Source organism: Polypterus senegalus, chromosome 3 (assembly GCF_016835505.1).
Source record: "Polypterus senegalus isolate Bchr_013 chromosome 3, ASM1683550v1, whole genome shotgun sequence".
NCBI lineage: Eukaryota > Metazoa > Chordata > Cladistia > Polypteriformes > Polypteridae > Polypterus > Polypterus senegalus.
The window spans coordinates 64,410,201-64,425,644 of NC_053156.1; the positions used below are offsets into that span (position 1 = coordinate 64,410,201).

A 15,444-nucleotide genomic window follows, 5' to 3' on the forward strand; every position below is an offset into this window, starting at 1 on the left:
TTATCCAATAAAATTATTCTCAAAAATCTACAGTAATTTCTTAAAAAAAACTAACAATATTAAAATAACAGAAGTATATTTAAACATTTTTCTATTTTTAAAATCCAATTATGTATTTCGTGAAACATCTTTGCTTCTGGTCTTCTCTCACATACAAGCATTTGCATTTTCTACATAAGCAAATGTGGCAAAACGTAGTTAAAATGCAATTGCACATATTCTACATTTTTGTAAATTCAATCTGTAAGTTTTGAGAAAAAAAAAAACTAGGTCACACCAACAGAGTTCATTCCTAACACAAAAGGCTTCAGTGACTCACTGCAGTAAAACAACAGATTCCAGGGTAACAAATCAAGAGGAATCAAACAAATGTCAGGGCATCCGTCATGTTAGTGTTAGTCGTCACAAGTGCCACTGTGAAGTCTTTTGGGACTGGACTGTTGGAACTGATGATGATTCAGTCTACCGTCTGATCTCAGCCTCCAGAAAACCTTACAGTTCAGCCAACGTGGCGTGGCCAGCAAGGTTGCCTCAGTTTCAATGAGGCTGGCCAGCTACGGTTTTTACAGGTAATGCCATAGTGTAATGACAGAACATGATATTGCAAAGTGTTATAAGTAAGAAAAAGTCAAGAAGGTATGTATGCTGTTTTTGGAGAAATGCGTTAAATTTGACCAATATTTCAAATATATTTATACTGTTTATTTCATTAAACAATTATTCACTTGCTTTGGTTATTTTGGAAGTGGGTGGTGTTCTTTGAAAGTTTGCATTTTGGCACGTCTGACTTCAAGTCATGTCCATGGGCTAATTGACATGTTTGAAGCAAGCAGTTAATGCAACACAAAACACAAAGTATCTGAGTGATGGTTCATTTGACACAGGGAACATTTACAGCAGTTGCAGGCAGAGCTTCTAAAAAATAGGCTACTAGTTAGTGAATCAGTGAATTTTGTATAAGCATGTTCAAGAATGATATGGAAAAAAGTTATTTCTTTAATTAAACTCTCTTTAGACCTCTATTTGCATTTACTGTAGTTGAAGACCATATTGCAGGAATACTAGAACAGTCTTAAAAAGGATTACAAGCTACTTCTTATTAATGTGCATTCATGTAAGACCAGATAATGACTAGCACCTCTGATGTGAAACCTAAGGAAAGCAGTCTCTACTAACTATCTGAACAGAAAACAACTGGCATGTGTATGCACTAAAATCAGTCATCTTGTAGGTACAGACTACATATACAAATACATTTGCTTTTACACATACCTACCAAAACTTAAAAAAAAAAATGTGCATGTCTACTCGCAGTACCAACTGAAAATTTAGAATCTGCATTTCCAAATACTCACCTGAAGCATACTGCTCACAAAGAAGTTCAAATTCAGTGCTTCACTGCTAGTGTTGTACAGTAAAAAGATATGGGTATGCTTCAGGAATATTTTTTCTTTACTCGAGTATAAAATGAACTACTTTTACTTTGCTAATTTTGCTCGAATATATTTTTCTGGACACGTGTTACTTCAAAAATGATCCAGAAAAGAAAGGGCTACACAAACATAAAACAATTATGTAAAATATGCTGTTTAGATGCCAACACCCAGTCATCTACACAGTTGTTCCAGGTACACCTCACCACAGCTATAAGTACAAATTTGGAGTGGGGCAGGATGTTAGTGACGCACAATCCCAGTCTCAAGTTCTTTTCAAGGCTAATATTGTCGTGTCCTGATGATATCATTTCAGCCTCCTGAATGGTCTGGAGCTGATGCACGGGCTGCAGCAGGGAGTCCTTGTGTGTTCACTTGCCTTGTCATGTGTGTTGCTGATATGTCTTCTAACATTATCCTGGGACCTCCAGCTCCAAAACATGTTGTAAACTAGTTGGAAAAGACCAAGAAAAAACCAAAAGGCCATTTTTGAAAGTGAAACTAGAAGTAATGAAGTCTGGGTAAAGCGTTTTATTTGACATTATTAGGGTTTGTTTTGATGACTAATGTTATTAAACTAATTCTTTTAATTTACATGAAGAGCTTACTGATATTTGAACAAAAATGCAGGGCATTTTAGGTCCAAGGAATGCTTAAAAATGTTTTCCATTTAAATTAACGGTAGTTAAATGTTTGTGTTAAGAATATTCACTTCACAAAGTGATTTTCAAGGAATAGATTAGCTCCATCTTAAAGTGGGGAAATCTGTAGGCCTGGTCCCTAACCCAAAAAATTAAGATACATTTATTAAGAATTCTGCCTGTGCTATATGTTACTTCTTCAAGTTGCAGTTGATTGACTCATACTTTAGTGACTAATAAAAAGTACATGCAAAAATAAAGTAGTTTAAATCAGTATTTCTCAACCTTTCTGGAGTCGCAACCCACTTTTTTCTGTGGTGTCTTTGCCACCCATTCAGGAGGTGGTGAATCAAGGGCGAATCAGAGCCCATAACGGAGGTGTCCCACTCTGTGAGTCAAGTGCGACTGTCAAATCAGACTGGGGGTTCTGATATTCCCCTTTGGTGAATTGAGCACAAACAGTGGTGTGTGGTGTTATGGGGATGTTGCTGTGTCCACCATGGTAAATCGAGCTTGACCATCAGAGTGGGGGTGGATTGATCCACCGCCATTATAAACAATAGTAATCTGCAACCCACCAGTGGCAGCCTGCAATTCAAAGGTGGGTCTCAACCCATTGAATGAGAAACACTGGTTTAAAATGTTTTAGGTTTGAAAGAACTTTCTTGACTTCTTATAAAATAAGATGCAGCACTGTGGCACAGTGTTAGGGCTGCAGTTCCCAGTGACCCCTGTGTGGAGTTTGCATGTTTTCATCATGTTCACATGTGTTTCCTCAAGGTGGTCCAGTTTCCTCACAGTCCAAACACATGCATGTTACATTGACTGCTGATGCCCTCTTCTACGCGGTGGTGTGCTGGGGAGGCAGCATAAAGAAGGAGGACACCTCACACCTGGACAAACTGGTGAGGATGGCAGGCTCTATTGTAGGCATGGAGCTGGACAGTTTGACATCCGTGGCAGAGCGGCGGGCACTGAGCAGGCTCCTGTCAATCATGGAGAATCCACTGCAACTACTGAACAGGATCATCTCCAGACAGAGGAGCAGCTTCAACAACACACTGTTGTCCCTGTCCTGCTCCACTGACAGACTGAGGAGATCGTTTTCCCCCACACTATGCGACTCTTCAATTCCACCTGAGGGGGGTAAACGTTAACATTATACAAAGTTATTGTCTGTTTTACCTGCATTGTTATCACTCTTTAATTTAATATTGTTCTTTATCAGTATGCTGCTGCTGGAGTATGTGAATTTCCACTTGGGATTAATAAAATATCTATCTATCTTTTAGTTTGGCCACTGGTGTGGGTGTTCATCCTGCTATGGGCTTGCACCCTCTCCAGGGATTGTTCCTGCCTTATAGCCAATGCTTGCTAAGACAGGCTCCAGTACCTGTAACCCTGTTCTAGTTATAAACTTGTAAAATTCGCCGATGACACTAAAGTTGGAGGGATGGCAGACATGGAGGAGACAGCAGAAAGAATTCAAAAAGACCTGGACAAGCATCAGAACTGGGCAAACACCTGGAAACTGCAGTTTAATGTAAGTGCTACACATGTGGACAAAAGGATTATAAATAAAAGATGGAAGACCCTCTCATACAGGAAGCAACCTCTGAAAAGGATTTAGGGTTATATGTTGATGTAACATTTTCATCAACTAAGCAGTGCACAGAAGCAATAAACAACGAAAATAAAATGCTAGTTTATATCATAAAAACTGCTCAATTAACTGGGAAGTTGTACTCAAACTATATGATGTTCTAGTAAGACCACAACTGGAGTATTGTAAGCAGTTCTGGTCACCACGGTAACAGACAGATATAGCAGCACTTGAAGCTGTGCAGAGGAGAGCAGCCAAGCGCATGCCAGGACTTCAGGACATGTCCTACTCTGACAGGCTCAGAGAATTAAATCCGTTTAGTCTCAAGCAGAGGAGACTGCATGGAGACCTAATCCAGGTATTTAAAATCGTCAAATGTATTGATACAGTAGATCCTGCTGAATTCTTTAAGTTTAAGGCTGAATCACGAACTCAAGGACATCAGTGGAAATTAAGGGGAAGGGCAACTTAAACTGTAGCCAGGAAGCACTTCTTTATGCAAAGAGTTGTGGGACTATGGAACAAACTACCAAGACATGCATTTGAAGCAAAAACCTTGACAATCTTTAAGAAGAATCTGGATGAGATATTGGGACAGCTTAGCTATTACTTAAACAAATGGGCTTGATGGACTGAATGGTCTCCTTTCATTTGTGAAATATCTTATGTTCTTATATATGTGGGTTTAAAAAATGGATGAATAGATATAAAAATAGGGAAAGATCCTACTTTTACTTGTACTTAAGTACTTTAGTATTAGATACTTTCAACTTCTACTTTAATAGTTTTATCATGGGCAAATTTTACTTTTACTTGATTAACTTTTCAGAAATGTATCCTTTTCTTCCACTAGGGGTACAGAGTACTTTATATAACACTCTCCACTGCTAACAGAAACATTTCAGTCAATCTGGAACACACAGCCTTTAAAACATCATTAAACAAATGGTGTCACCTAAAAATATCTAAAACGCTGAGTTAGATTCTGCTGCTGTCAGACAAGTTCCACCAAAACAAACAAAAAAAAAAAAATCAGCATTAAGTAAAAGCCGTATGCAAATTGCAAAGGATAAAGTTGCCCTTTTTACACATTCACCTGTACTGGTTCTAACCACAGAAGTAGTGCATAAGGTGACAAACTAAAGGGCCAGACTAATGGCACTAATATCAGAATGACCAACATATTTCTCATCCCCAAAATGTACAGAGCTATGCAGAATGCCTGCATTATATTACCTGCTAGCATAAAAAGATAGCACTTGCTAGACAGGAGTTTTTATGCATACTGTATAGTACACTAAACTGCACCAGAGCCATATGACCATTGGACAATTGTCTCTTTTCCTTGTGTCTGGCAAGTTCCTTGAAAAAAGAATGTAAAAATTACCATCTCGGGCCGATTGCCAGATGTATAAAATTATTCTGTAAACTTGAAGACCAAACATTAGAAAACAACAGACTAACTATGAGCAATGGCTACAACTTGAGCTTTCCTAACACATGTCCCAGTAAACAACATACACTATGTAATGCAAAAGTATAGTCTACAGATATTAAATGACTAGCAATGAATTCTCAATAACCTCACCTTATGTGAAACAATTTTCCGGAAAAACTCTGAATTTAAGCAAGATGCCATCAGTGGCATAGCTGGGGGGGGGGCACAGGGGGACATCTGTCCCCGGGCGCAGCATCCAGGGGGCGCCAAATTGATGTTATGAAATTTTAGAATGAAATGTTTTCCATTCTTAAATGCACTAAAAAGTAAATAAAAAACATTCACATACTCAGTCCATCACTACATCAGTATAAGGACATCTTTTTCCTATGTTTTTTGTCTCTTTCTGATTTCGAAGCACATATTAGTTCTATACACCCAACAGACAATAATTTATCCCCTCCACTACTCTAACATGCTTTACTCCCACCCAGAAACATTTTTGATGTTATTAAACAGGTCACGCGACTGACATGAGGCATTAGTGTATCATTGTCTAAGTTGATGCAAACGCCATTTCTGTGTGCCAAGTGATTTGTTTGATAGAAAATTGATTGGGCTGTGGTGAAGTATTCTAGTAGATGGCTGCAAAAGTCTAGACGTTTCCCCATCATATTTTCGTATGAATAAATTGTAAGTAATGCAGTTTTTTATAAATATATAATTATTTTGCTTTATAATTTGCTATATACTTTCTTTAAAATCATTTTTAAAAAAGGGAAAACGAATTTTTTCTTACAAAAACTAATGACGGATTTAGATTTTTAAGAACACGAGGCGGAGTTATCATTTTCGGAGACTTTTTATTTATTAAATTATACAATCATGTACAAACATTTGACTTTTTAATTACAATAAAATAATCAGGATCTGAGATTAGTAATCGATAAATTTGCAGCAGCAAAAGCTAGGAAAATTTCTTTTTGAAGTTAATAATTACATTTAAAGCATTATACATCAAACTATTTTTTTTACTTTATACTAACTTCATTTTCAGGTTATTATATTATTATATACAATGCAATGTTTAAGTTTTTGTAATGTTATATTTGAATAATATTTTAGAATAATTATATTTTCGAACTACCATTGTTGTCTTAATTATTTTACTTTGTTCTATCTTTATAAATTTAGCGAAACCTTGAAAATATAATGCATAAAAGTGCTTTAAAAAATTAAAATATTTAAAAATTTAAAACTATTTAAAATAAAAAATATGATTTTTTTTTTCTTAAAATACTATTATTTTAAATACACTTTTTAAAATTTTCTTTCCCTTCCCCATTGCATTTTGGCAAACAGGAGGGGGTGCGAAATCTTCAGTTAAAAAACCCTAGCTACGCCTCTGGATGCCATATGTATCAGCAAGACCAAATCATAGGCACGGAAACTAGCAGTACAGGAAAAACAGTAGGAGGACACTGACTCATATTCTGTCCCCTTTAACAGTGAATTCCTCTGGTTGGACTGAACGAAAATCTATTCACACTTGATAAACAGTTAATGATTCCATGGACTACTGTTTGGACATATCATACATAATTGCACAACAACAATTATGAGAGTAGCTGGTGGTAATTACATTAAAGGACATATTGTATCTTCTCATTAGACAAGACTGCACAAAGTACAATCATGGATATTGGGAAATGTTGCGACACAAGAAAAACTAAGTGTCATTTTGACAATGACCTGCAGATAGTATATGGGTTTCAACTGAAGTATAATGAAAAGAGAACGAAATAAAAAGCCCCAATTTTTTCTCCTCATAAAATCACTTACTTCTTAATGTCATATAAGCAGACAGCATCCCACTCTCCTCCCACACTAGCTACAGTCATGTGAAAATATTAGGACACCCTTTGAAAGCATGTGGTTTTTGTAACATTTTTAATAAATGGTTATTTCATCTCCGTTTCAACAATACAGAGAGATTAAAGTAATCCAACTAAACAAAGAAAACTGAGGAAAAGTCTTTTCAAGATCTTCTGTAAATGTCATTCTACAAAATGCCTATTCTAACTGAGGAAAAGATAGGACACCCTTGCCCCTAATAGCGAGTGTTACCTCCTTTGGCTGAAATAACTGCAGTGAGACGGTTCTTGTAGCCATCTACCAGTCTTCGACATCGGTCTGAGGAAATTTTACCCCACTCCTCAATGCAGAACTTTTTCAGCTGTGAGATGTTTGAGGGGTTTCTTGCACGCACAGCCCTTTTCAAGTCACCCACAGCATCTCAATGGGATTCAAATCTGGACTTTGACTTGGCCATTCCAGGACTCTCCATTTCTTCTTTTTCAGCCAATCTTTGGTTGATTTACTAGTATGTTTTGGGTCATTGTCATGTTGCATGGTCCAGTTCCGCTTCAGCTTTAATTTTCTAACTGATGGTCTCACATGTTCTTCAAGCACCTTCTGATACACAGTAGAATTCATCGTGGATTCTATGATGGTGAGCTGACCAGGTCCTGCTGCAGCAAAGCAGCCCCAAACCATGACACTTCCACCTCCATGCTTCACAGTTGGTATGAGGTTCTTTTCTTGGAATGCTGTGTTTGGTTTACGCCAAACATGTCCTCTGCTGTTGTGTCCAAATAATTCAATTTTGGACTCATCTGTCCAAAGAACATTATTCAGAAGTCCTGGTCTTTGTCAACTTTATCTCTGGCAAATGTCAGTCTGGCCTCGATGTTTCTCTTGGAAAGCAAAGGTTTCCTCCTTGCACACCTCCCATGCAAGTTAAACTTGTACAGTCTCTTTCTGATTGTAGAGGCATGTACTTCTACATCAACAGTAGCCAGAGCCTGCTGTAGTTCTCGAGATGACACTTTAGGGTTTTGGAGACCTCTTTAGCATCTTGCGGTCTGCTCTTGGGGTGAACTTGCTGGGGCTGACCAGTCCTGGGCATGTTGGCAGTTGTTTTGAAAGCCCTCCACTTGTAGACTATCTTCCGGACAGTGGAATGGCTGATTTCAAAATCTTTTGAGATCTTTTAAATCCCTTCCCAGACTCATAGGCTGCTACAATCTTTTTCTGAAGTCCTCTGACAGCTCTTTTGTTCTCACCATGGTGCTCACTCTCACTTCAACAGTCAGGAGCACACCAAACTAAATGTCTGAGGTTTAAATAGGGCAAGCCTCATTCAACATGCAGAGTAACGATCTACTAATTATGTGCACCTGGTGTGATATACCTGTGTGAGATCTGAGCCAATTTAAGAGGGAATACATGTGAGGGTGTCCTATCTTTTTCCTCAGTTAGAATAGGCATTTTGTAGAATGACATTTACAGAAGATCTTGAAAAGACTTTTCTTCAGTTTTCTTTGTTTAGTTGGATTACTTGAATCTCTGTATTGTTGAAACGGAGATGAAATAACCATTTATTAAAAATGTTACAAAAACCACATGCTTTCAAAGGGTGTCCTAATGTTTTCACATGACTGCTATGTAAAGCTTTTATTTCATTTTATCACTTGTAGCATCAATAATAGATACTCACATTAGATCCAATGACAACAGTCAATCGCTCAATGACATCCACAAAAATTTCATTTTTACTACCCTTAAACAAGAAGGGAAAAAAGCAAATAAATACTCAAGGAAGGTAACTTCATTTTTTTCTAAAGACTTTAAAGATGAGGAGCTTTCATACTTACTTGATCTCCCCTGGTGGTCAGCATTGGCCGGCTGGCCGCTGTGCTCGGTGCCACTTTGCTCTGCTGTGTGTCTGCACCAAACTGATGAAAGAGGAGACAAAAATCAGAGATCAGCCGCCCACTGTATCTCACAGGCATGAAAATGGCCAATATAATGGGTAAGCAGTGTTTTCATGTCTTAGTGGTGCATTTCTGCCAAGATTATCTGGAAGTGGCAAATGAACATATCCTTTATGAAGGCCTAAATAAGCATCTTACCACACAGCTCATTTCACACCATCTGTCTAAATTACTATGAATGCTATTTATGATTACTTTCTCATTTATAGTGTTGCCACTATGAGTATGTAATTGCCAATTATTTTAGAATGCAATTAAGTACAATAACCACTTTGATTCAGATCATTTATTTATATTCATATTGTTTTTTTTATTTCACATTTTCATGGGCAATGTACTGGCGCAGAGGTTATAGCTGACCTTGTACCTTGAGAAACCTGCATTTGAGCTCTGATCAGTTAATTTTCCGCATGGAATCTGCATGTTTTCCCTATGCCCATGTGAGTTTTCTTCAGATACTCTGGTTTGAACCCTCATCCAAAAGGTACATGTTAGGTTCTTTAAGGAGCCCAAACTGGTGTAGCTTGAGTGTGTCTCAACATATGTACATGCCAAGTAACTGAATACTTTCCCATAAGGCTATGGGATAATCATAAGATGATTTTTTGGTAATAAAGCTGCCAGTTCCAGTTAAAAGCATATCTCTGTTGCAAAGGCAAACAACAGAGAAATAAGACAAACCAAAAAAAGAAATTCACCTTGTACAATATGCTTTATACACACAGGACAGTGTTGTTCAAACACAGCATAATGTAAGACATTTTGAATTGAATGTACTTGCTTTAGCATTAAACAGCGTATTATTTCTTAAATTTGTTGTGTCAAATTGAAAGAACACCACCATACTACAGTCTGTTAATGACCTTAATCCAATGAAAATGATAAGTAGTATGGGTGGTGTAAACATTTTATTTAACAATCTAGGCAAACATTGCCTAATTGTTATTTTAATAGTAAAGTAATTATTGCCACTGCCTCACAACTCCAAGAAACTGAATTTTAACCATAGCATACATTCTGTATAATATTTATTTCTTGGTGGGGTGGAGTCATCAGGCACATATAAAAGGTGGTTAAGGTCAATTTGAACAATTGTTCTAAAACAGTTTTTTATACAAGTAAATCACACATACATGGAATATGTTACCATAATATCTGACAATGGCATTCAGCACAAATTTAAGTGTTGCCTTGATATTTTTGCAAAATTGGAGTAAATAAGAACTGAATGAGGTATGTTAGGCTAATGTCCTGTTGTCATCAGTTTTTATGACCTTGTAATAACATAGCAATACATTTTATAATATAGCAATACATTTTCACACAAATAGACATGATTTACAAATATTTTAGTAAAATGTCATGTGTAGACATTATTAAAAATATTTTTGTAAATAAAAGGCCAGTGTCATTTTAAAATGCTCAACCTTCACCTTTGTTTACAGAAGATGGAACTACACTTCAGCGATGAATTCTCCAGACAGACAGACAGACAGACAGACAGAGATAGATAGATAGATAGATAGATAGATAGATAGATAGATAGATAGATAGATAGATAGATAGACAGACAAAGAGTAATCTGCATATCTAACTATCAAAATTCACCTTTAATGCCTCGTCTTCTTGCACTGGTATTTTACAGAATCACTGTCTGAGACAAATGTGCTAGCATTAGTTCTTTTTTACTGTCTTATAATTTCCATTCAGGTTTCTATATTTTCTAGTTCTCAAAAAGTGGAGTAATATGATCATAAAACTGTCAAAAGAAAAGTATTTTTTCTTTCACTGGACTTGGTAGTGATATCTTCAAAATAAATGAGGCTTCAAAGGGTGATGAATGTTTACAGACAGTTCTAGTGCTTGTACGTCTTTCTCTAACCTTAGTGCTGTGCTAGCTGTACACAAAACTAGTAACAAATCATACCAGGCCCACATTACTGAGGTCAAAGAGGCTGAATGGCTTAGAGGTCACAGCTTCCGTCTGAATGAAGTTCTTTAAGATATCCGTTGAAGTAGTCTGTACATATCCATAATCCTGCAAGATAAAAGAACAAGACAAATCTTATGTCTTGATATATCCAACTATAACAAAAAAAATTCTAGCAATATGTCTAAATGCAGCTGAAGCAGAAGTTACTATCTCTCATTGTTATATTACGTTAAACAGCTCTAGCTCTCTTACATACTAAAGGTAAACATGTCCAACTTATTTTTACTGTATTTATCAAGTTTTCCATGTTCCTTTTGGCCGTGATTGTGTAACTGAGATTTTGCTTTTTAGATGTAAAGATTTGGTTAATTTAAAGTGAGCCGAATTCTGGTGTTCTTTGTAAAGTACCATCTGATGGCACACTTTCTGAAAAATAAAACAGTTTATAAATCAAAGACTGATTGATATATAAGGGATAATAATATAGGGTATTTTATATTTTTTTCCTCTGATCATAATTTAGTTTTACAAAAATTCTGAAAACATCTGTCCCATAAAATTCATGATGCAGTATATACAAGTATATGTCCGATACTGTTGAAAATGCAACTAGTTTTCTTGCACAAAATAAACATTAACCATACACAACAGTCATCTGTTAAAACAAAGAATCTCAGTATAAGTGCAAAGCAATTCCTATTACACATGACTTTGCAGGAAATGCATATCAAAGTTTCTCTAATGTGCTACACCCTTTTCTAACTATGAATGTAATCTTGTCAGGCACAATTAGGCACAAATACAAATGTCATTTCACATACTTAGAATCAGATTAAATGTTATAAGTCAGGATACACACCCATACCAACTCTACAGATTTGCTAATAAAAATAAAATATAGCTAGCTATGTTAAATAACCTATCCACAAAACAATAAAAAAGATGTACATTATATAAATAAAATAAAATAACTGTTTCCCAACTGGAATTTAGTATAAGAGAACAGAAATAAAACTGAGGAAAATTCAAGGTGGCAGAAGTTCTGTCATTAACAGTGAAGAAGAAAACTCAAACTCAAGCTAACAGTGTTCTCAGAGAAGTTAAAACTCAGAGTGTTCGGAATCATTTGGCATTTACCATTCTTGTGAACCGATCACCTAACACACAAGTACACTACAATCTACTGTATAACACAATACAAGGTAGTTTCCCATGACTATAAACACATCTGATGATTCCAAACCATAAAATACAATGTTTTGACAGATTTCACAATTAACAAAGATTTTAAGAAAGCATAGAAATGTAGAGCCTACAGGCCTACCAGAATATTTAAGTAAAAACAGTGGCTATTGGTGTCAAAGCCTGCCTCTTGCTGGCATTGCCAGAAATGGCATAGTTGAAGAGCCCACTCTCACTAAAAACTGCACATACAAGTAGATGACACTAGATCAATACACAAAGACCCTTCTATCCTTGTTGTTAGTGTGATATAATTTTCCAAGATCATAATTCACCAATTTTTCCCTTTGTGTTACATACCATCATCTCATCCAGCAGCTCATAAATGAGTGCAAAGTTCATGCGAACAGTTTTTTCAGACAGTGCACCACAATAATCCTTAATGAGGGCAGCAAGCCTGAAATCAATAAAGAACAATTAGGGCTTGTCACACTGGCTTCTTTTAAAGACTGTATTTTCCATTCACAAATGTCAACCCCCTGTGTAAGGAGCCACACACCTTCTAAGGTCCATCATTCCTCAACAGACATACCTTTTATCTAGTCTTCAAAGTTCTCCTGTTTAGGCAATTTCCAGTTTGGGCTCAATAGTGTAATAGAGCTCGGGTTTAAGTTTTCTCACTAGCTATTACACAGGAGCCAAAGAGAATGACAAATATTTTAGGGCTCTTTCATACTCTGGTAAACATCCATATGTTACAAATTATTAATATGAATTTTCTCCTCCTTACAGGATGTAACTGTCACTATTTTCCCTAGGTGAGAAACTTCACCACAAGCATTCCTGTTTACTTCTAATTCTTTCTTGCAACAAACGTTTGTGCCATTGCTAATTTTTTTTTCCTTCCTTGTCTGCTTCATATTGTACAATAGAAAGACATTCTTGAATCTGTGTACTGTACATGAACATGGCATTTTTGGTAGTGCATCTTCTTTGTTTAATTAAACGTTTTTAGCACTGTTATCACTAAGCAAACCTTCAAGACTGTTCCTCACTAGAGTTGCCAGACCTTTAAATTATTGTGTCTTCGGTTTACCTCCTTGCATCCTAATATGCATCTGATCCACCCATATTGCCCCATTCACAGTAACCTCCAAAATCCACAGTGGGTCTCTGGGTTACTTTCTTTAATCGACTGATTGCTACTTTGCTGATCTCAGTCTCTCTCTCTCGTTCTCTCTGCTGTTTTGGACTGGTTTTCTGCAGTTTTGCTGGCCCCAAATGCAATTCACCTCTCAAACCTGCTTTTAAACTGTATTGTTAACTATTTCCTGATCATCAAATGACATCTGGTCAAAAATATAACTTATTTGCCATTTAGTAACAATGCACAATCTAGAGAAATCATTATACAATTAGAAAATAAGGAAACAGCAGAACAAATTAAAAAAAGAAAACTCAAACAATTGTAAAAGCAATAAATGTTTCCTGTAATATAATAACACGATCCTTGTTTTGACTACGGAACTTGTTATGCTTAATTGTGATGAAAAATAAGACTTGGTCTTTTATATTTGCTGTTTGGGTTTATTATCCTGAGTATTGTTCTGTGTATATTGTCATTTTTTGTTTTCTAATATGCTTTGTGATGGTACTCACCCTGAAAGGTACAAAAAGGATACACAAATTTACAATAAAAAGAAATGTTAAAAATACAAGTTTTGATCTTAACTAAAACAGACACATAGAAAAAAGGACAATACAGAGACACAGTGGTTAGCACTTCAGCTGCTTCTTCACGGCTCCAGGAGACTGGGTTCAAATTCCTCTTCAGGTTTTTGTATGACTGTACAAGTTCACCCCTTGGTACCTTTATCCTCACAGTTCAGTTATCAGTTGGACAGTATTGAACTAACAGTTTCACACTTCAACTTGTTTTAAATACAAACAACACATAATAATAGAATATTATTATGTTTAAAACAATACAAAAAAACTAACTAAAAGCTAGACATATTTTGAAATTGTATGCTTCTTACCATGTGGCATTGGAGGAACCATCACCAGTAGCTAGATGTTCTCACATTAGAAAGAAGTCAAGCAACATTAGAAACAAAAGAATTACACTTAAATTTGTTATTACCTATTTAAAAACTCTATGACTGTGAATGGGGAAAGGTTTGACTTGCTTGTTGCCACAAAATACAGACCCCCTTGTCGAATGTGAATCAAGTGCAGTCCATCATGGTACTGGAAGACAAATAATAGTCATGAGGAATGAACATGTATCAGACACTGCCTAAATAAATAAATTTTTAAAAAAACTCATTTTTTAATCACTTAAATACATAACTGCTAAGTGTTGATGCCTATGTACGATTGTGCAAACTTACAAATCTAGACTGGCATATCTGCCACCACTGTTCTACAGAGCAGCACTCTAGAACAACAGGTCTTTATCGCCATCTTTTACATAACTGTAATCCTACCCATTTAAACTGTGCTACCCCATTTTTTAAAATTCAGAATTCAGTTGGCAGGAAATTATCAAAATTAGACAGCACGAGGTAGTTTAGAAGATTGTCTCGTCCGATGCGAGAGATGGACGTCTGAAGTGGAGCTCCGCTAGCAGTGGTGCTATTTTTCATATTATTTGCTTATTATTCTGAGATATCCTGTATTTATTCAACCCGAGAGGGACCGCTACAGTATATGTAAACACATATAAACATGGCCAACAAGAAGGGGGGTCCGAAAGAATCGAAGACTAAAGCTACATCCAAGCTGCGATCAGCAAGCCCTAGTTCAAAATACGGCCTCTCAGAGGCAGACCTGGATCAGATGGGTGAAAGTACAGACTCCTCAGGACCACGGTCCGCTACATCGTCGCCGGCTGAGAGCGAAAAGGGGAGCGAAGGTGCGATCGTGAGTGCAGATGTGGATAGCTCGCCGATTGGAGAGGATTACCTGAAACTGGAAAAGGCCGGGAGGTCCGCGGCTTCAGCTACGCAATTACGCGGGACTGGAGCAGCGGGGACACCGGCTTCAGCAGAGTCTGCTGCTTCATCTACGGCACAAGAAGGCACATTTGAGCTATCTGAACTGAAAGTGTTGCTCGCTGAGCTCAGGCAAGATATAAAGAAAAGCGAGAAGGCTAATGAGAAAGCAACGGCAAAGGCACATGAGAGACTGAAACAGGAATTAAAACAGGAAATCCAACAGGCAAATGAAAGGCTGCGACAGGAATTCCAACAGGCAAATGAAAGGCTGCGTCAAGAGGTACAACTTGAACTTCGACAGGTGCTGGGTAAAATTGAAGAGCGCATTGAGAAAAACTCGGTTAAACTGAGCACGCTTGCTGATCGATTGGAGCATCTT

General features: G+C 36.8%; 1 protein-coding gene across 3 annotated transcripts in view; it reads right to left on the reverse strand.

Moving 5' to 3' along the window:
- ap4m1 (adaptor related protein complex 4 subunit mu 1) overlaps nucleotides 1–15,444 on the reverse strand; it is a 50,197-nt gene that overhangs the window by 17,378 nt on the left and 17,375 nt on the right. For all 3 annotated transcript variants that reach the window (XM_039747373.1, XM_039747370.1, XM_039747371.1), the window contains 5 exons: nucleotides 14,210–14,316; nucleotides 12,427–12,523; nucleotides 10,879–10,989; nucleotides 8,832–8,912; nucleotides 8,675–8,737 (listed from right to left, as the gene is read on the reverse strand). In XM_039747373.1, coding sequence (XP_039603307.1) covers nucleotides 8,675–8,737; nucleotides 8,832–8,912; nucleotides 10,879–10,989; nucleotides 12,427–12,523; nucleotides 14,210–14,316 — 459 coding nt within the window. The remainder of the gene's footprint in view (nucleotides 1–8,674; nucleotides 8,738–8,831; nucleotides 8,913–10,878; nucleotides 10,990–12,426; nucleotides 12,524–14,209; nucleotides 14,317–15,444) is intronic.